The following is a 23,046-nucleotide window of genomic DNA, read 5'->3' as shown; positions in this document are numbered from 1 at the left end:
GTGCTTTAACCCGCTGCGCCACCAGGGAGGGCCATTCTTGACTTTTTAACACTATTAATCCTCCAATCTGTAAACATGAAATATCTCTGTTTATAATTTTCAGTTGCCTATATCTTTCATTCCTTGGTTAAATTTATTCCTAGGTATTTTTTCCTTTTTGATACAATTATAATTGAGACTGTCTACTGTTAATTTCTCTTTCTAATAGTTTGTTATTAGTGTATAGAAATGAAACAAGTTTTTGATTTCATATCCCACAATTTACTGAATTCATTATTTATAGAAATTTTGGGGAGAATTTCTGTATGTTTCTGTATATAATAATGTGTCATCTACAACTAGTGACAGTTTATACTTTCCTTTCCAATTTGAATGACTTTTTTTTCTTTTTTAATTGCTATGACAAGGGTGTCTAATACTACATTGAATAAGATATCCTTATCTTGCTTCTGACCTCAGAGGAAAATCTTAACTTAGTCTTTAAGCATAATGGTAATGGAGGGATTCTTATGTTTTATGGGCTTTTGTATTCCCTCAACACCCACTCTGTATGTAAATAAAAGCATAAGAAAAATTCAATCCTTTAAAAAAGTCTCAAAATGAGTGTTAAATTTTGTCAAGTGCTTTTTCTGGATCTATTTAGATCATACGACTTTTATCCTTCACTTTGTTAATGTGGTATATCACACTGATATTTACACATATTAGACCATCCTGATATTCTTGGAATAAATCCCACTTGGTCATGGTATAAGCCTTTTAATACATTGTTCAATTCAGTTTTCTGCCATTTTGTTCAGGATATTTACATTTATGTTCTTCAAGGATATTGGCCCGTAACTCTCTTTTCTTGAGATGTCTTTATCTGGTTTTGATTTCTGTGTATACTGGCTTTGTAAAATGAGTTTGGTTGAGTTTACTCTCCTATATTTTGATTTTGTGTTTGTTTTTTAAGATTTCTACATTTTCTTCGCATGACCAACCTTTTTGTCCCTCTCAACCTTAAAGAGATGCAGGACAATAATAAAAGTGACTCTGATAAAGTCACTAGATAAAAGGAGTTAAGGAGGGGCCCTCCCTGGTGGCGCAGCGGGTTAAAGCACTGCACTGCAGGGCTGGAGCCACTTCTGCATGAGTTCGATTCCCGCCTGCCCCGGAGGAGACCACATGGCGTGGCAGACCTCTCCTGACCCGCCCGCTGCTCCCCTCAGCAGTGTACTTCGTCGATCTGCCTGTTCTGCTCCCCACTCTGTCTCTGGTGAATCCTCTCACCCTCCGCATCTCTGGCCTGTACCCTAGTTCTATATGAATAAATAAATAAATCTTTAAAAAAAAAAAAAAAAGGAGTCAAGGAGGGATAGAAAGCCCCTGGTGTGATGGGACCTAAAACAGTGGTGAACAGAAATGTGTGTTTGGTTCAGACATTTTAATATGACACCCCTTCAAAATATAACATTAAAAACAGTTATATATTAACTGAGATGGAAAAATGCACAAAAAGATGTAAAAATAAACTATTATATTATTTTTTTAAAAAATTAACCTAGTGCATATTTTATGCAGTAAAGTCAACTTTATGGCTGCTAAAAAAAGTTATATATTATTTAAAGAGAAAGAAATAAATGAAATTATAATATATTTTTAATAATCCCCTTTGGTTTGTCTTCTCTCCAAAGTCTCTCTCCTCAGCTGTGCCACCCCCTAGGTGGTGACTTTCTTTCCATATCTAATTCCCACCTTTTTCAGCCTTCCCTCCTGATCTCTCAATTTCTCTTCCTCAGCAGAGCAGCTGAGGTCTTTCCAAACTTCTGTCTCTGAACCGTTACCCCCACCATTGCTTAAAATTGATTCAAGTGTGTCAAAAAGCCATTAATGCCAAAGATGAATATTTCAGTTGTGCCTAGCAAACAAAAGCTACTACACTTAACAGGATTTTCTCTGTTTAGACATAATGCAGACTCAAAATGATTTTTTTCCCTTATCACATGCTCATATTCCAGATAAAGCCTTTACTATGTGTATTAAAGAGTGGTTTTCTTTCTTTTGTAATACCTAGCCATTTTATGAGAAGCCACTTTTGAAAACCTGTGTCAGCTGGCACCAAATTCTTTAACTTGCCTTGAAAATTGGCTCCTTTAGACACTGCTCTGCTGGTTTGTCTCTAAGATGGCAATTCCTGGAAGGTCCCACTCCTGGCAGAGCTGGCTGTCATGAGTCAAGAAGATGCCAGAGAGGGAGACGAGCTGATACTGGCATGCATAGGAAGGCAGAGGCAAACAATCAGGGATCTCGAGTTCATTTGGAACAAAGCCAGAGAGGTGTCCATGCTTATATTCCCTGCCACTGAATCTGAGAGTAGTACTGAGAGTAGTACCTAGGGGGTGGATTGTTACTAAATGTTTCTTCTTCCAGAAATTTGGTCTTGCTGATAAATTCCATACTCATATATTGAGACATGTCTTCAGTGGCATCTTAAATTAAATATTGATCTCTCCAAACCTTAGAAATATCCAGTTTGAGATCAAGTCTTATCTTTATTGGGAACATTTTAATTGCCTTAGTTTTAGTGTATTTAAAAATTTTCAACTTTCACAAAAGTCACAGGCCCATGAAATGCAAGCCATTTAGTGAGACAACATGTTTGAGGGCCTAAATCTAAAGCTTATATTTAAGAAATAATCTTGAATGTTTTCTTTTTTTTTTTTAAGATTTATTTATTTGTGCATACAGAACTGGGGTACAGGCCAGAGGCTTAGGGGCGGCGAGAGGCTTCACCAGAGACAGAGTGGGGAGCAGAACAGGCAGATCGATGAAGTACACTTCTGAGGGGAGCAGCGGGCGGATCAGGAGAGGTCTGCCACGCCATTTGGTCACCTCCGGGGAAAGCGGGAATCGAACTCATGCGGAAGTGGCTTTAGCTTCTTAGTGCAGTGCTTTAAACTGCTGCGCCACCAGGGAGGGCCAATTGAACGTTTTCTTAATAAAAAATTTTATGAAGTCTTCAAAGGTATGTAAATAAAAGTATAAGATCCTCTTATTTTCTCAAAAAAACTCAACCCTTTGAAATAGTTCATCAAGTCACCCAGTGTCATCTCTGAACCTGTCAAAGACAAACAGACCACATCAGGAAGAACTACTGATCAGCAGGACCTCTCACTCTCTGATCCCAGCTCCTTCTGGGATCTGTTTCTCTACTCTTCTTCCTTACTAAGTACGGAAAATTACTCCCTTCTTTTGATTTAAATACATCTTTTCTCTTTCTTTGTAAAGCATGATATTGGTGTTATAGAGACATGACATCTATGTAGCTGGATGTCTGTACATCTCTCTCTCTTCTTCTGGTTGCACTCATAATTGTTGCACCGACGTTAGCCTTTGCTCCTGCCCTGCAAGCTGGTAGCTGCCATCATATGAAATACCTACCGTTAGTAGATTTTAGGCAAAGTTTTTTGGTCTTTGTGCTTGGCACCCTTAATATCTTTTGGTTATTGTTTTTGGATGGGGAGGGTTTTTGCTGCTAAAATGTTGTTAATTTGTCTGGAACAATTTTTTGGTGTGTGTACTTTACATCAATTTAGAAAAGTAAATTTGACATTCAATACCATTTTATGCTGCATCAACTCCAATGGAGAGCTGGCGAGACAGCTATACCCATTTCCTTGTAAGTTTCCTGCATTACTCTGACTTCACAGGTATAGAGTACTAATCAGGAAATGATTATGTAAATTACAAATCATATGAACTAAAGTTCAAGCTGAGGTGAAATAGATAAACCCTAATTGAACAATATGCTTCATTGAAAATTGTGCATGTTCAGTACATGTTCTAAAGTCAAGCTTGCAATGGACCAGACCATCTTTGTTGTGATATAGTATCATAAAATCCTGATAAAAATTTGAGATTTACATGAATAGATGACTTTTTCAAATATTGTCTTTAAAATAATTTTTGAAAAATTATTAACTCTGTTAGAAATTCTCTATGTTGATACTGGTAAAAATACATCCATGAAGTAGTGGAATTTTTTTTTAATTCTTCAAACATACTTTTCCAAAAGATTTTCTTTTTCTTGTAAGTAAGAGTTTTATCTGGATTTCCTTTTAATAAAGCCAGCTTTAGTGTCAACACCACACACAGGCGTGCACGTAAATACTGCGGTAATTAAGAGAACTTTTAGTTCCAAACACCTATACTTACTATAAAGTCTTGCTTTCTAAATTTACTGTAACAACTTACAATATTTTTTTTATTCACTACCTATTTTTTTTTAATTTTTTTTTTAAAGATTTATTTGTACATACAGAACTGGGGTACAGGCCAGAGGCTCAGAGGCGGCGAGAGGCTTCACCAGAGACAGAGTGGGGAGCAGAACAGGCAGATCGACGAAGTACACTGCTGAGGGGAGCAGCGGGCGGGTCAGGAGAGGTCTGCCACGCCATGTGGTCACCTCTGGGGCAGGCGGGAATCAAACTCATGCGAAAGTGGCTTTAGCTTCTCAGTGCAGTGCTTTAACCCGCTGCGCCACCAGGGAGGGCCTATTCACTACCTATTTTATAAAAAAAAAAAAATCATTTTAGTGAATTCACTTTTGTGGGCTGACAAAAGCCGTTAAGTTGCAGTTCATCCAGGTGAAAGGATGTGTCCACAATTGCATTTCCCAGTAGGTTCAGCTCTTGCCTCACCACATGATGGAGCACAAATATTGTCTAAAAAAGTGAAAAAAAAGTGAAAAGTCTCGGCGCTCCCTGGTGGCGCAGCGGGTTAAGGCACAATAAAAAGAAGCTAAAGCCACTTCCCATGAGTTCGATCCCCACCTGCCCCGGAGGAGCGCCACATGGTGAGGCAGACCTCTCCTGACCCGCCCACTGCTCCCCTCAGCAGTGTACTTCGTTGATCTGCCTGTTCTGCACCCCACTCTGCCTCTGGTGAACCCTCTCACCTTCCACATCTCTGGCCTGTACCCCACTTCTGCATGAATAAATAAATATTAAAAAAAAAAAAAGTGAAAAGTCTCAATAAATAGAACAGGTGAACCCCAGAGGCCTAAAAAACTCACAGACAAAGAGAAATCACGATTAAGCATGTTGGAAATGGTGAATAACACGAAGTTGCCTGGCTCATGTCCCTAAGAACTATGCATTAGTGTTTTTCAAATGTAAGAAAATAAAAACTTCTGAAAGTAATATTGGGTTTAAAGTATTCCATAATACTTTATATTATGGAAAGATTCCTTGTAAATACCTCTATGGATATTTGAGTGTTTTAGTAATATTTATGAAAAATGACAGGGTTTTGTGATGGTTTAAAAAAGCATTGTTATTTTTTCCATTTGCAATAATGGATTATATAGGCTTTCACTCTCCAAGAATCTGCTGTCTGACGTACTTTTAACAATATATTGGATTTGGTTTTTTATCTTGTTATTTTTAAATAGAACTTCCTTAAGGATATCTAATTCTATGATGTTAAAAATGAGAAGTTCAGGGTTATCCTTGGTGGTGCAACAGGATAAAGCACTGCATTATGAAGCTTTCTGAAGCCACTGCAGTACAAGTTCAATCCCCGGCCAGGAGCTGACCCACATGGCACAGTAGACGTCTTCTGACCCACCCACTGCTCCCCTTAGCAGTGTATTTCATTAGATCTGCCTGTTCTCTCCCCCCACTCTGTCTCTGAATCCTTTCACACACCACACCTCTGGCCTGTACTCCAGTTCTGTAAGCATAAATAAATAAATAATTTTTTTTTAAAAAAAGATTTATTTATTCATATGGAACTGGGGTACAGGCCAGAGATGTGGAGGGTGAGAGGATTCACCAGAGACAGAGAGGGGAGCAGAACAGGCAAATCCATGAAGTACACTGCTGAGGGGAGCAGCGGGCGGGTCAGGAGAGGTCTGCCGCGCCATGTGGATCTCCTCCTCCGGGGCAGGCGGGGATCAAACTCATGCGGAAGTGGCTTTAGCTTCTCAGTGCTGTGCTTTAACCTGCTGTGCCACCAGGGAGGGCCCAAATAAATCTTTTTTAAAAATGAGAAGTTCAAGAATATTCTTGGAACTCTCATACTTTCAAATTATATAGTCACTGTATTTATCTATTCCTAAGTTACTGATATTGAAGCAGTCTAGAAATAATTTATATTTTTAGTTTCAGTGCCAATCTAAACTGTATAATACTGTGATCTAAACTTATCTTTTTGATGTTGATTCTAGAGTAATTAAAATAAGTCACTTAACTGTAAAACTCATTTTTCCTATCTCCTATAAATATTAACTGCCACAGCAGGCCCCTTAATTTAAATATTTTAATGAGGCTTCACAATACTATTTATAAACCAGTACTGTTTCTCAGCAATTACTCAAATAGATGATACAAATACCGTAATAACAAAATGATAATAATAATATGTTTCAAGGACTCTTGTAGGTTTTTAACCAAATTCATCATTTAATATTCATACACACCACTGATTCTGACACTGTGTTATCCCTGTTTGACAAATGAGGAAACTGAGGTGCAACATTTTATCAGTAGATCCAGCATTAGAAATTGAGACAGCGTGGTACCAGACCCCGTAGTCAACCTCTGGGAACTTTCCCCATAGCTTAATCACAACTATGGTAGTTTACCAAATCTAGTCTCAGGATTCACTGTTTCTAAATGTCTACTTGCTGCTGAATCTTGCAAACTTCCAGCCTGTTGTTCTTTGTGGCTGAATAGGAGAGAAATGACTTGTACCTGGAGATGCCTAGTGGAGATATTCTTTTAAATAAGGGAAAGAGGAACTTGAGTTGATTTTCAACTGAAAAGGGGGGATTGAGTGTTTTGAGGACTGGCATAAAAACAAAGCTTTCCACTACTGGGCCACTGTACGGACGGGTCCAGGAAGACGCTGTTGCTGGAAGCAGGGAGATCCATGCCATTCACGATAAAGTGAGGGACAGGTGAGCAGTCCAACGCAGATAGTCAGGTGTCCATTTGGCTACCAGAGAGCTCAGTCTAGAGAAATTGTCAACCTTTTGTCCTTTACTCTCCTCACTAGGGACTCTTTTTAGCCATTTATAGCTTGTGCATTCCCTCTCCCCACAATGAAATTTTAATAATACAAATATAATGTATAAATGTTTAAGTACTGTGTGTGTGTGTGTGAAAATGTCTATGTACACACAGAGACAAAAGAAGAGAACTTTATATAAAGAAGGGTAAGGTGTTTTTCATTCTCCAAGGACCACTTTTTCTTGCCTTGAGAGTGATAGCTAAGCTAGAAACACTGCTAAGGGTAGGCTGAAAGGTGTGAGCAAACAGAGGGTGGCAGGGTAGGCTGCAGCAAACCAACTTGGAGCTCACCCAAAGTAGAGCAGTACCTCAAGGAAGTGGGGGAAAGAGACTTAAATGGATGAGGTCAGAATTTCTTTGACCTAAGTTCTTGTATGTCCATATTCCCTCATGGTTACGAGTACAGTCACCATGTAAGATGAAAGGCCACTGTGGTTTAATGAAATGTACCATTTGGGGTGTGAGGTTTGACTACTTTTTTTTTTATTTAAAGACCAAGTTCCTATGATGCTTGCTTTAAGATATTTCTGAGTTTAGAAAAATGGCCACTTCTTCAATTTGCAAGAAGTGGGTGATGAAACTGCTTTAACTAAAAACTGCTACATGCTCATTTGAGATTCCCCAGTCCCTAAATAGCAAATCTCTGAAAGAATCAAGCAGCAATGGGTGATCCAGATAAAGAACAAACTAGTTGCCTCTGGCTCTCACAAGCCAACTTATAATTTCAATTTATAATCTCATAGATTTTCTTGTAGCCTCGTGCCATGTAAAAGGAAATAACTATAAACATCCCACTAAACTTTAATCATTCAAATTTCTTTCTTCATGATTTTGCTATCTCAGTGACTTTATTTTGAACTCTATAATCCACTCCACATGTCGGGTCCTAATTAACTTTAAATAATCTCACCTAATCATTTACTAGAAGGTATGATAAGGAAGGCAAATCTTCCCCATATTTTTATTACTCCAAAACAAGCCATATCTATTCAATTGGTCCAAAGGCAGGAGTCATTCCTGGAACAAAAATAATATTGAAAAAATGCATCCATAAGATTATTATTTAAAGGTTCTGAAGATGTTCTAGAAAGCCACCCCCAAAAGTCATTAAAATTTGTTGGATGAAAATAATTTTACATGCATATCCATGGATATTAAGCTTGAGTACCCCATAGAATCCCATAGGAGCTTTTCAAATTTTCCATTCTCAATTAACACCCTACAGAGGCTCTGACTCATAGATTTAGGTAGGGATCTTGGTCATTGATGTTTTTAATAGCTTGGATGGTGGGTATCCAAGATTAAGGATCACCATTTTGGATTAGAGTATTTTCACAATACGTTGTCTAGAGTTTTGTATATAAAAAGAAGACAAAGATGAAACCTTTGTAATGTTTGTTAACTCTATAAGAAAACAGTAACAAGAAGTCACTGTGAAAATGAAAGGATTACAGAAAAATTAATTTCTGAAAATTGGAGGGAAAACCCTCTCACCTTTATAGGGCTAAAACACAAAGGAATGGAAGGCTCCAGAAAATACTTCACTTAGTGAACCCTCATTTGGAGTCATTGATTGGAGGTCTTAAGGATCAAAAGTAGCAATAAAAGGATAGGAAGAGTTTCAGATAGAAGGGGAGTGTAGGTCACAGAAAATAAAAGCAGTAGAACTGGCTTGTGCTTTCAAAAATTTGACAGTGAGGCAGAAAGAAGGTAGTCACTTGGAGAGGTAGGACATGTAAGGGAAAGTGTTCTTAAGATTTAAAAAAAAAGCACTTAAATCTAGTTTTTTCCTTAAGATTAAAGGAAGCGGGCCCGCCCTGGTGGTGCAGCGGGTTAAAGTACAGCACAAAGAAGCTTAAGACACTTCCGTATGAGTTCGATCCCCGCCTACCTCGGAGGAGATCCACATGGCGAGGCAGACCTCTCCTGACCCGCCCGCTGCTCCCCTCTACAGTGTACTTTGTCGATCTGCCTGTTCTGCTCCCCACACTGTCTCTGGTGAATCCTCTCACCCTCCGAATCTCTGGCCAGTACCCCAGTTCTGTACAAATAAATAAATAAATTTTAAAAAAAAGATTAAAGGAAGCACTTAAATCTTATAATAGAGATCGGGATCCACAGAGAATGATGAGTGAGGATGCACAGTTACTGCTGGGTAACCTCAACAAAAATATTTCTCTGGCAGACATCACAGAAAGATGAAGTTCTGACCAGTTATCTCTTTGATGGAAGTGGACCTTAAGGAGTTGCTCTCCCTTACTCCCATGCACAGTTCTCTTAGAGAAAGAAGTGTCATCAACGACAGGGGGAAGCAGCCCTAATTATAGACAGTCTTCATGACAGTCTTCATGTATGAATGTCAGAGTATAATGCCTATACCTCTGTAAATTTATAAATCAGTGTTAGTTCAATTAAAAAAATGTTTTAAGTAAGAAAACTTCCATTGGATATAGGGACAAAGGGAAATTTTGATAATGAAATTTTGGTGTCTATAATAAATTTGGGGATTTTCCTTTTATAAGTACTACTTGCAGGTTGCATAATTTGTAAATACTCTGTAAGAGAGAGGAGCACATCTTTCCTGTTTTTTGAAAAAAAAATACTTAAATGCATTTAAGTAGCTGAATGTTCCTTTACCCATATGAATAAAACCTTCCTGGGAAAAAATGTAAGTAGAAAGACAATCTATTGATAGTGGAAACTGATTGACTTTCCCTGCTGTAGATCTAGGTAGGACAAAGGTTATAAAACATTCAACACACAATCTGCTCCATTGTCCCGCCCTTCTCTATCAAGCAGAGGGAGGGGGAGGTACTGGCCACAGGATGTCAGAAAGGAGAAGAGGAAATGGAAAAAGGAGCAAAGAGATCAATAGACTCTGTGTTCCCAGGGAATGTGTAAGCCCTCCCGCTTCTGGGTCTGTACTGGGCACCAAGTGTGTCCCTGTGTATTCAGAAATGGTCTCCAGGGCCCCATTGCTATCATTTTGCTACACAATTCCCAGACATGGAGAAAAGCACTGGAGGTTGTTAGCACATCTCCCTCAGGAAATAAAACTGGGCTCAGCACCAACAAGAGAATACCAGAGGGAATTTGTCTCTCCTTTATGCTTGGATAATGACTGTTTCCTGATACCCAGGGGAAAATTAAGTTGAATGCATGTATTGTGTTATATTACACACTCAATCCTGAACAGCTGGGCTGCTAATACAATTTAAAGAGAAAAGATAACTGGCTGATCACCATCTATATATTAAGTATTCAAAATGAATCTCTCTATGAGGAATATAAAGATTTCCTATTTCTCTCCAGCCTAAGGAAGGAGAACATTAGGCAGATGTCCAGAGAGTCTCATTAACAGAGACAGCTAATATGGAAAATCCAGGGGGACTTGTTCCATATTTCTATTAGTAATGGCAATTATTTCTACCTGAAAAATACTAGTAATTTTCTCACTTGCAAAATTCACTTTGCCTAAGGAGCAATAAGTATGCTTTTTCTTAATAGTGACTCCCTGTGCTAGAAACTACCTAAAAATAAAGCAGCCTTTGACATACTTTTTTGCTTTATTTGTGAAAGATAAAATAGTAAAGCCATCCCAGAATGATTTTTTTTAGGAAAATGGAAATAACACAAAACACCAGACTTTTATAAAATTCTATATATTTTATGTGAAATGCCTAGCTTAAGATGTAGTAAAATGGATTAGTGGTGATGGTCAACTAATATGAATGCAAGAATTTTAATTCTGATTTAGTAGTGGTTAAAAAGGTTAGTAACCTCAAAAATGTATTTTCTTCCTAGATTTTGCTCATAAACCATGGCCATCTTTATAGGGTCCCCAACCTCAGATTCATTCACAGAGGTGACAAATAATTGCTGACATTAGGTAGAAACCAATAACAAAATGAAAGGTATATGTTTAATATGGTTTTTGCCATTAACTATGAGTGAAATATTGTCTTACTGTAGTCAGAAAAATGGCTATTGTGTGTCACCTAAATCTTAATAATTGTGGTATCATCTCAGCATCTAAGTGAACACCTACCCTCTTGTGTTTTAATACAGGAATGGGACATGCATTTGATCATTTAGTAGCAGTTTCATTTTTTTTTAGATTGATTTATTTATGCATACAGATCTGCATAACAGGTCAGAGGTGCAGGGGCGGTGAGAGGATTCACCACAGAGTGGGGAGTAGAGCAGGCAGATAGACAAAGTACACTGCTGAGGGAAGCAGTGGGCAAGACAGGAGAGGCCTGCTGTGCATGTGGGTCACCTCTGAGGTGGGAATTGAACTCACACTGAAATGACTGTGGCCAGCTTTCAGTGCTGCATCTCTACACGTTGTGCCACCAGGGAGGGCCAGCTTCATTCTTTTAGAGATGAGGGTCATACCACTACTCTGTGCTGAGTTCTTCAAAATGTGTGTCAGATCTGCCAAGTAATCATTCCTACTGACTCAGACTTACACAATAATAATATAATGTATACAAAAGCATAAAAAGAGGTGTTTTTTTTAATTCTGCCATTCCTAGAATTTAAATACCTATCACAGCATTGTAGAAATAGACACAGATTTTCATAATTTTCCTTTCACTGACTGCAGGAATGAAGTGGATATACCACCATAAAAAATTCTGAGGAACACTTAAGCAACTAGACAGAATTTTTCAGCAAGCAGCTTTGTTTATCGAAATGAGAGAGTTCATTTCCTCAGAATAGCATTCCTAAAATGCAATTACTAGTTCAAATGGTATGAATATTTTAAACCTTCTCTTTCTAAACACATTACTAAATAGCTTTCCAAAGGAGTATTTATTAATTTACCTTCCACCAACAATATATGAGAATTATAGCTTTATACCAGGCTTAATAAAGCTGCTAATAAGACCATATAACTTTTATTTCATTCCCAACAACTTGAACATTTTCCCCAATATTCATTTACAATTTTCTATGTGCATTTGGTTCTTAATTTTGTTTTGTTTTATATTCCTGTCAATTTATATTTTTCCCAGCCCCCATCTCAACGTTCTCCTCACGTTTATTATTTTTTTATAGGCTCCCATGATTCATTCAGCTACTGGGTAGATGAGAAGTCTCCAGTGGGACCTGACCAAACCCCAGCTATCAAACGCCTGGCCCGGATCTCCTTGGTGAAGAAGCTAATGAAGAAATGGTCTGTGACTCAGAACCTGACTTTCCGGGAACAGCTCGAAGCTGGGATCCGCTACTTTGATCTTCGTGTATCTTCCAAACCAGGGGATGGTGACCAGGAAATCTACTTTATCCATGGGCTCTTTGGCATAAAAGTCTGGGATGGATTGATGGAGATTGACTTGTTTCTTACACAGCACCCTCAAGAGATTGTCTTCTTGGATTTCAACCACTTCTATGCCATGGATGAAGCCCATCACAAATGCCTAGTTCTCCGCATCCAGGAGGCCTTTGGAAACAAGCTATGCTCAGCCTGTAGTGTGGAAAGTATGACACTTCAAAGCCTATGGGAGAAGAAGTACCAGGTAGGGGGAAACATGTAATTCCAAGAGAAAAAACTTAACCCATCTGCTTTTTTGATATTGCCAGGGCTTCTCTCTCCAGAGTTCTTAGGCTAAAAAGCATAGATTGTGTGGAATAGTAAACATATACTTACTGGTTCCTGGGCCCTAGGCTGGCATTCAGGTCTCCCCTGGGCACCACTGAACTAGAATTAAAACCTTAAATATTTACAACTTGCTTGGGATCTGTTTGGCATCTAATCTGATCCTGAATGACTTGATCAGAACCAGTCCAAGACCAAGTTGTGAAAATGGACCACTTGGTTTTACCATTTTTCTCCCATATTGTCTGGTTTCAACCTCCTAGTTCCTCTCAGGGGTAGTATATTCCATGCTGTCTTCAATTCTGTGTCCATTAACCCTTGCCAAGTATTAACTAGGAAGTAAAACATTAGCTGACAAAGGCAGATGAAGTGATTCATCTCAGGAATGTTAACCTTTTAAAAGGTCATATTCACAGAGTGTAGGTCAGAGGGGGAATGAGTTTAGGATTGAAGAACCTGTGAGGAGACTCTGTGACCTCAGTCGGTTTTAAGGAGCTGCTAGGAAGAGGCCTGGAACACAGGGAGTGAAGGAAGTAAGGCAATTGTGTGGGGAAGTGCTTAGATTTTGAATCAATTAGAAGGCAGAGCCCACAGCATGAGACCAGAAGTGAGGATTGAAGGAAGACTCCTAACTTCTGCCTAACTAGATGTACTATTTTGTACATCCATAAATACACTAAATGTCTTTTCACAAAAGCTATCAAGGTTAACTTTTAGTAGCTATTAAAATTTATGTAAGCCATATTTCCTTCTTAAAAATTTCAAAGTGATCTTTTACCAAATATTTATCACAGCCCTCCCCCAAAATCTAAATTTATTATCTGTTCAAGCTCAGACTATTAGCTACTAAGAGTTTTAACTTGGGGAGATATTTTTCCTCCCATACAATCTTTCTTTTGCAATGTTAAATAATGGTATAACAACAGCAGCAGTAACAGCTAACATTTACATGGTCTTTACACCATGCTGGGTAGGTGGATTACCATATTCAGTACTCTCAGCAAAACTGAGGTAAGGGCTTTGTTATTATGTTCATTTTAAAGATGAGGTAACTGAGACCTGGAGAGGTTAAGCAAGTTGCCCAAGCAAATGTCATTCACCAGAGGCAAGAAAGTGGCAGAATTGAGTCCCATGCTGTTGGACTCCAGAGTTACGTTGGTTTCTGCTGCTCCCCTGGGCTATTCACATATTTTGTTGACTTTCACAATTAATGTCTAGATTATGCTGGTAAAACACTTTCTCTTTATTCTTGAGCCCCAATTATAGAGGCTCTTAAGGAACTAGCAGAATGGGAAAAAAGGGCCAGAGAACTCTAAGAGGGCTTTTGAATATTGCCATTCAGGTAAGGTTAAATTTGAGTACAGCATGTGTGTTATAAAAAGTTGTGATTTTGTACACACTGTATTCTGCAGAATAGAGGGTGGGAAGAGGGAAGCAAAGCAGAGAGGGACCCAATGAGCTATGGTTAGTATTATTATGGGCGCTTTGATGATGTGGTAACAGACCACACTTCTTAAGAGATGTGAACTATATATACTTCTAAATCATTCGCTGCATTGTAAACCAGCCATGAAAAATAATACTATAAAAATTGCATACTAAGTTGCTTAGAAATCTGTAAGAGTATCACATGTCTACAGAATAATGGTGTGGAGGTGGTTTTCCAGCAGCACAGTGCTGTTGTGTGAATGTCTAAGTATGAGCGCTAATCTAAATCATCCAATTATAAATACTCCTAAACTTTTGAAGGAGATTGTGATGACATATCAGATAAAGGGAATGTGTCATCAATTTGAATTCTGCCTTTCCTTTTCCAATTTTTTCTGGGTTGTATTGCTTCTTAAAAACTAAACCAAGAGTTCTCAGAGTCTTCATCATCTCCCCCCTACTGGGCTAGGGCCTTGATCGTAGTTAAACTTTAAATGTTCATTATGTAGTGAGCTTCCTTGTATACGCCCCCTGAGTATTTTACTACCACAATTTAATAACAAGAAGTAAAATTTCATTTATTCAACATGCAGTTACCCCACAGCTCACATCTATATCCATGTACACAGTGGTTGTGGGTTTTAGGCCATTTAATCTGCAGTTCACCAGTATTTAGAATTTTTATGAGAAAGTACGATGACTACATAATGCTAGTAAAATAGAAAATTAATCAGTATACAGTTAAAAGATAAAACTTTCTCAGATGTACCACATATATGAGGAAAGGGGGTTTCTAGTCAACCATTTGAAAAATAATGCCTAGTGTAAACCTATGTGTGCCAAGGGTTTCTTAGTGAAGGACTAATCAGAGTAAGAGTAGGTCGATGAAGGAATAATTCTTAAAGGAAATGAGATTTTAAATCTGAGCCTCAGGAGAAGAACTGAGCATGAATTGCTCAGCTGGTAGGGAGAGTATCTAGAGAAAAATACAGAAGAGTGAGATAGCCCCATAGGTGCAAAACTCAGGGATTGGGATGAGTTACTGCCCCTAGAGTCGGTAGAGTAAAAGTGGGTAAGAAATTCCCCTTATAAGCTCCAGGATCAGATTGCTTTTTAGGAAACGCATGTAATGTCCCTCTTGTAGAATGTGTTCTTCTTGCACATTTCCCAAGCCAAAGCAAATTACAGCCCTATCCTCTTATCCTCTGGTCCCCTGACATGCTGCTCAGGGACCAGACAGCACAGGAAATGGTCTGGCAGGCCCTGTTGAAGGATCACATACCCCTGCCTCTCCCACAGTCTCCATTCCACTGGCAGATTTCAGATCCGGAATTCCAGAGGACCAAATACACCGCCAGCAGGAAGCCCCTCCCAACCGCCCAGGCAGTCTGTTTATATGAGCCTGTGTTAACCTCATTAACACACGTGTTTAGCGTAGACCTCATTAGCCATCAGTCAGACGTTACTCAAAACCATTAAAAACAACAAGAGTAATGATCAGCCCACTCGGTGCATCCAGCCTAGTGCTTCCAGGGCTTTAGGGACCTTAGTCATGAGCTAATGTGCACTGGAAATAAGCCACACATTCAAAACCCTCCCCCTCGATGCCTGGATCATGCCGGTGGGCCAGCCATTCCAGATTGCAGTCCAGTGAGTGTAAGCGCACATGCTGGACCTTCCTTCAGGAAGCAATTAGTGGTGCTTATTGGAGAAACTCTGTGATGCATCTAAAAATCTAACCTGCAGAACTCTGAATTGGGACGCTCAAAATAGCAATTCTCTGTCCCTCTGCTGCCTCTCATTAACTAATTAATACTGTGGAGGTGGCTTGCTAATTATTTTCTAAATCATCGTCAGCCTGAGAGGTCTTAGAGGAGGCTCATCACCTCCAGGTCTCTCCTTCCCCCTCTTGGGCTGGGCAGTTTCAGTCAGTCAGCAAGACACCATCCAAAGTCTGCTTACTCCCAAATGAATTCAGTGTGTTGATCTCAAATCCTACAGCTCAGGATTAATCTCATGAATAATGCTTTACTCTTTGCTTATTGATTTTTATAAAAACTAACAATTCTTGAATTTCCACTTACGTTTATACCTGCCTTTTTTTCAATGTAAAAGCAAGGAGTCACCATTCAGCTTTTTCCTGAAATTCTCTACTTCTGTTTTGAACATTTCAGGTTCTTATTTTCTATCACTGTCCTTTCTACAAGCAATACCCCTTCCTGTGGCCAGGAAAGAAGATTCCAGCCCCCTGGGCAAACACCACAAGTGTGCGCAAACTGATCCTCTTCTTGGAGACCACTCTCAGTGAGCGGGCCCCCCAAGGCTCCTTCCATGTCTCTCAAGCGATTCTGACCCCAAGAGCAAAGACCATTGCCCGGGGCCTGGTTGGTGGTCTCAAGAACACCCTGGTTCATAGGTAAGAATTTGCTTCCATCTAATAGGGAAGATTTGGTTTAAAAAGCAGAACAAGTGAACAAACAAAAAAAATTACCTTGGCTCATTTCCATATAAACAGCAGTAAAACTTTGTAATTTGAAGATTTTAACTAACAGCAAAACAAAAAAACCTTCTATTTGAAAAAGCTCTACATTGCAAATGATGTGCATTACTTCTAGTCAAAGACCCTCTCAGTACTTTGTTAAAATGTATTTATTGTGCCATCAATGCTATCTAAATTTTGATCCAAAGACAAAGCACTGTAAAGCAAAATCATTCTGTTAACTTCTGGCCTCTCTGCACTGTCAGTCCAAGTACTCATTCTCTTAAGAAAGGAAACTGCTATGCTGGGTGCTAGGGATTCAGAAATGGTCCTTCAAGTATCTGGGTGTGCCCCTTCCAGAGTGACAGAGCCCTGAAAGCATAAAAAGGTGCTACTACCATGCCGTATTTTCAATATGTCTTCAGAGCAAAACAGTGTGGCAGTCCCATCAAACACGGAAAGCTCCAGGAATTTGATTCAGTTGATGATTCTTTATCATCAATACCAGTAAATGATAGTTGTTAAAAAAAGAGGACAGCTTACACATGTTAGTGTCTATGAGTATGTGTGTACATAGGTCCGCAAAGGGAAGGTTACACATACAATTAGATAACAGGATGTGCCTTCCAATCCAACATGAGGAAGCGCATGTGTTTGGGCAATAAGGGATGTTTACAAGAAACCCCTTTGGTTCATAAGATCCAGGTGGTGAGCACCGGAGTTCAGAGTGAGGGATTCATATAAGAAGGTGTCGCTGTATGCTTGGTTCTGGTTTGGGGTAGCATGACTTCAGGTGGTAGAGTTTAAATGGCAAGGAGCACCTCATCTTTCTTCATGAAAGTCTCTGATGAGGTTGGCTACAAACAAAACCATAACTGAATTAGTGGTGCTCAACTTGGAAAAGACAATTTCATGAGCCAATGAAAGATTCAGAACACTAAGCCTTCTTTTAAAAACAAATATGTTAAAAAAAATAGTATTAAAAAAAAAACAAACAAATATGTTTATGTGTCTATCCCATTTTCTTTATACCCTTGGTAAATCTGTAGGATAACATTGCTTATTTATCTATTCAGTAGTCTATGAGCATCTGTACGGAACTTGGTCCAGGGATACGAGAATAATGTAATCACTGCCCTCAAGGAAATTACAGTCTAACAGGAAAATATAAATATACATGTAAATTTATACAAAGCAATGAAAAATCATGTACAGAACTCTGTGAAAAGTCATAATAATAAGGTATAGAGAATATTTAAAAACAAGGTACATTGTATATAAAGTACCTTCATGAAGATGATCGTATTTGATTTTTAAAGTAAGTCACCTTCTGAGAGGGCATGTTGGCTATTACATATTGTCCCCAAGTAAGATGGGGCTCAGTGACCCACATCCACATAGTAGGTAAGAGTCAATAATATGACTTGATTCTGGACTGCTTATTGTCAGATTGTTTCCTTTTCCAGTGTTCCACATGGTATTTTATTATGGCAGCAAAATAATGGTGTCCCTTTAAAAAGGACCCTAGGACCACTTTCCTGAGGTCTGTGAGATATGATTTTATCACAAGTTAAGTGGGTAAGTAGTACCACCCAGTATTGTAGGGTCTTCACATGAAACGCTCTAACACAGTGCCAGACACGAAGTAGGCATGCCATCCCCATCTGTAGGAAGCCCAGAGAAACAGTGGGCCAGCCTTGCTATCAGGTGACCTCAATGTGAAAGGAAACTTTCTGCACTACAGCCGATGGGACCCTGTACCTCCTGGACTCAGGTCAGCAAATATCTGGCTCAGCGGCTGAACATCTTGATAAATGTCAGGAGTCAAGAAAACAAGTGACTCCTCTTCACAGTAGGTTCTACATTTCCCTTTCTCTGTAATCCTGCCTGTTTGATCCTTGCCTTGGAGAAGGTTGACAGATGAAACCCGAAGCTGACACAGGATTCTTTGTCACCTGAGACTGTAGGTGCAGCTATTCCCTCGTTTCTCTGCTCAGGCTCCAAGGGATCCCTGAGTTTCTGCTAAGGCTGGAGTCTGCTGAAATTGTCACTGTCTTTAATTCTCATTTCCCCGAATAACCAGACGATGGCGCCTGCACTTTACTCTGAAATACTGGCACACTCTATAAAACAAATCTGAGCACTGACCCACTAGTATTACCATGTCCACCACGGTGTATTCCCGGTTTCCGTCTCCAAGGAAAGACTTTATTTGCAGTCTTTCATTCTTAAGCCACGATATTTTGTCACCTAAGCAGCAGGATTTAACATCTTTAGAAATATTTCTTACCCCAGTGCCCAAATATATGTAATTTACAGTCACCATTTAAGATTCCGTCTCTCAAACCAAACACTTCCATAGTACCTACTACATACCAAGTATTGTTCTAAGCACTATTATTTTATGCAATTCCAAATAAATAAATAAATAAACCTACATGGCATATTATCACTGTCCCCATTATCTAGAGAGAGACAGGGGCATTCAATAAGTTACAGTTGAATTGAAAGTGTCAGCTTTTCAGAAGTCCCAGGAAAATTGGAAGTACTCTGTGATGGTGTTCTGTGAAGTGGCTATGAATGTAAAAATGCTGTTTGATTGATGGGATGTATTTTTTCCCAAGACTAGCTGGAGAATCCACTGATTGTCAAGACCTGGGACTGCTAAGATTTGTTAAAATAAGACAAAATGCTCCCGAGGCTTTGATGGTGTCCTCTCAGGAGACTGAGAAATCAGGATTGTGCTGTAGGAAGGGAGGGTGGCTTCTAAGCAGGAACAGAAAGATGACAGCCAAAGTGAGTACTTCCAAAGAAGAGGAAGGCTGCCCTTCGAAAAATAAACTGTGCTTATTTTCAATTTTGACCTAGAGCAAAAGTTTATTCAATCTCTTAACAAAAATATAAGTCCAATTGTTTCTATCTTCCTTGAACTCTATAAAATATTTAGTGAGCTATTTTTACCCAGGTGCAAAATTTGATTACTCTTCACTACCCCCTCGTCCACAGCCATGAGATTTTACACTGGCCACTAATAAAAACAAACATTAAATTGGCGTTTGTTTATGTCACTAAACTGACCAGTTTCAGGCAAAACAGTAGGCTATCACCTAAAAGTCTGTAATTTCTAAAGTAACGCCAACAGACTATTTATGAGACAAGTGGGTGAACTTTGGTCTGTTAAGAAACCACATGTCCTCCTAGAATGAGCATATATCCATATTGAGAGAGTGTGTACTTCACACCGTATACAAAACTTAATTTGGATGGAGCTTAAATCTAAACATAAAAAATAAAACCATAAAGATTTAAGAACAAATCATAGACATAACCTTTATGAATTGGGAGGAGACAAGCTTCTTATACAGGTCACATAAATCATTTTAAAATTAATAAATTGGGCCCCATCAAAGTTAAGGAATTCAGTTCACCAAAATGTGCCATAGAGAAAATTAGTAGGTGAGTTTTAGATGGAGACAAAGCATTAAAAAATATATCTGATCAGAAATTAATATCCATAATATATGAATAATTTCTGTAATTCAATAATTAAAAGAAAAAGACTAGGTTAAAAAAGACATTCAAATAGCCAATATGTATATGACCAACTCTCCAATGAGATTTAGCTATCAAAATGGCTAAAATTGAAAAAAAAAAAAAAAGAGGACAACCCCAGATTTGGGGGAAAATGTAAAGCAACCAGTCATACTTTGTTGGTGAGAATGTGCAAAGGCATTACCTCTTTAGGACAAGGTCTGCTTATTTTTTATAAAACTAAATGTAAATCTACCCCATAATAACGCAGTTTTAGTCCTTAGTAAGTATCTAAGAGAAATGAAAATATGTGTCCCTGAACAAAGGCTTATAAGACTGTCCATAGCACTTTTATTTTTAAAGATTTTATTTATTTATTTGCATACAGAACTGGGGTACAGGCCAGAAGTGCAGTGGTTGTGAGAGGATTCACCAGAGACAGAGTAGGGAGCAGAACAGGCAGATTGACAAAGTACACTGCTGAGGGGAGCAGTGGGGGAGACAGGAGAGGTCTGCTGCGCCATGTGGTCACCTCTGGGGCCAGGGATCAAACTCGCACTGAAGTGGCTGTGGCTTACTTGCAGTGCTGCACGTTAACCCGCTGCGCCACCAGGAAGGGCCTGTCCATAGCACTTTTATTCGTGATAGCCAATCTGGAAACAAGCCATTTGAAATCAACAGGAAAATGAATAAGCAAGCTGCAGTATGTCTGTACAATGGAATAGCACACAGTGATACGTAAAAGTACTGATGCTTGCAACACATATAAATTTCAAAACTTTCACGCTAAATGAAAGAACCTCCCCTGCAGATACCTATTGTATGACTTACAATAGGTGAAGTTGTAAAACAGACAGATTTAATCTGTGGTAGGAAACAATCACTATGATTTTTCCCTCTGGGAGGATGAAGGCAGCATTGTTGGGGAAGAGGCATGCAGAAGCTCTCTGGGATACCTGTAATGCTCTATACTTTGATATGTGTCTTAAAGGTTCTGTATAAACTTTGTCTAAGCTAGTTTCACACATTTTATTGGATGTAAACTTTTTGTTTTAAGAATAATAATCTGAAAGCAACTATTGAACCTTCATTCCTGGTATATGCTCAACTATTTAGGAGATGTGCATAAATGTTGTTAATTGAAATCTGTCGAAATATTTGATGGACTGATAGAAGGATAGAGTGATCGATAGATATGTAATAAGCAAGTATATAGTAAAATGCTAATGGTAGAATCTGGTTGTAAATGTACTCACTGTAAAATTCTCTCAAAGTTGCAGTATATTGGAAATGTCTATAATTTAAAAAGTTAAACATCCAATAGTGAAACCCTTAATTAATTTTTCAATATTTTATTGATATCATATCACCCATTCCAGCACATACATCCTGAAAGTACAATTCTTTGATGGACTAGAGATCATTTAATCCCTGAAAGAGATTGAAGCTTCAATGAACAAACTTATGAGAGCTTTTGCTTTAATTGACACATTTTCGTGACATTCGTGTCAAGGTTTTGTGTGTGTTTCTGGATACCTTCTAAACTGCCCTCTCTGTCCCCTTTGTATAGAAATCTTCCTGCCATCCTGGACTGGGTGAAAACTCAGAAGCCTGGTGCCATGGGTGTCAACATCATCACATCTGACTTTGTCGACCTAGTGGACTTTGCCACAACCGTTATCGAGTTGAATGACCTCCTGCAGGAGAATAGAGCTTTGGCAAAATGCTGATTTAATTTCTTATTTAACTTAATGTTGAATGTGTTGAGCCAGGGTAGAGTTCTGAAGGGTTTCCTGTTAGGATGGCCCCTGGGCCATGATGGTGTAATAAGAAGAGGAGGGCATTTTTTTCCCCTCCTCACAGGGCCATTGCATAAAATTACAGGACTTTTAATTGATTTTTTTTTCCAAATGAGACTTTTAAATAACCTAAGTCCAAGGGAAGAAAACATATTTCATGTGATCAAGGTCAGAATATATGCAATGGCTCTTGGTGCTGAATGTAATATGGAAATGGGGACTCCAAGGCCCATTGGGGTATTGAATGTCCCCCTAATTAACCCTGTTTCCTGTTAGCTTCCCTGTTTGGGCCCATGAGAAGGCTGAATCACAAAGGCTTTCCAGCAAAAGAATGATTCATTGCTGGTATAGCCAGCCTTTCTAGGGTGGTTTTATACCAGCCTGGAGCGCTGAAGAGAGGAAGGACCAAGATCTGGTTCTCTCTAGGATGTTGAATGTCACCACTTCTTCCCTGAGAGATTTATTTACCACTAAAGTATTTCAACCTCGAACTGCTGGTAACTGATCACTTTCATTCTTTAGATAAATAATGCATACTATCCTCAGTGTCAGAAATGAGTTTCCCAGTTATAAAACTATTTCTTTCTGGCCCTTTCTTGAAAATGAAAGGAAGAAAGATAAGAGAACTTTCTGGTGTGGACACAATAAGAGGGAGACATGCATGTTTGCATGCCATTTAATTTAATTGTGTAGCTTTTCTCAAAATGACTGCTAGGTAAGCACAGGCATCATTTTGGCAAAGTCCTCTCTGGAGTGGGATCTCCAAGCCAGATCTTGGAATTGCATGCCATTTTTGTCTGCCTCGGACTCATATCTGGGCTGATGGAAGGCTTCTAGTCCATGACACCATGAAGGCAGACATGGGAAAGTGCAATGGATTTAAGAGGAAGCTCCAAGTGGGTTTGGAGCCATTCTGTAATTCCTTGGAAACAAGACTACCTCGGGGACTTGTGTGTCATCAGGAATGCCCAGTGTTGGAACATTTCCAGTTTGTGTCTTGATTGTTCTGCTTTCACCAGGTTGTTATGAGCCTACTAATCACCACTGTATGAGGGCTTTGTAACTCAATAGGAGATTTTTTTTTTATTGATAAGAGGTGCTTAACTATAAAAAGCCCTCTTGTGTTTGACTTATTTATTTATTTACTTC

At 38.9% G+C, this 23,046-nt stretch overlaps 1 protein-coding gene across 2 annotated transcripts in view; it reads left to right on the top strand.

Moving 5' to 3' along the window:
• PLCXD2 (phosphatidylinositol-specific phospholipase C, X domain containing 2) overlaps window positions 1–22,837 on the top strand; it is a 43,118-nt gene extending 20,281 nt beyond the window's left edge. For both annotated transcript variants that reach the window (XM_004675226.2, XM_012733842.1), the window contains exons 3-5: window positions 12,120–12,580; window positions 16,263–16,504; window positions 21,669–22,837. In XM_004675226.2, coding sequence (XP_004675283.1) covers window positions 12,120–12,580; window positions 16,263–16,504; window positions 21,669–21,828 — 863 coding nt within the window. In that variant the 3' untranslated portion in view covers window positions 21,829–22,837. The remainder of the gene's footprint in view (window positions 1–12,119; window positions 12,581–16,262; window positions 16,505–21,668) is intronic.
• The last annotated feature ends 209 nt before the right edge of the window (window positions 22,838–23,046 follow it).

Source organism: Condylura cristata, unplaced genomic scaffold (assembly GCF_000260355.1).
Source record: "Condylura cristata isolate star-nosed mole 26May11 unplaced genomic scaffold, ConCri1.0 scaffold00003, whole genome shotgun sequence".
Classification (NCBI taxonomy): Eukaryota; Metazoa; Chordata; class Mammalia; order Eulipotyphla; family Talpidae; genus Condylura; species Condylura cristata.
Note: the sequence above shows the minus strand (reverse complement) of the source record. Positions and strands in the feature narration are given on the sequence as shown.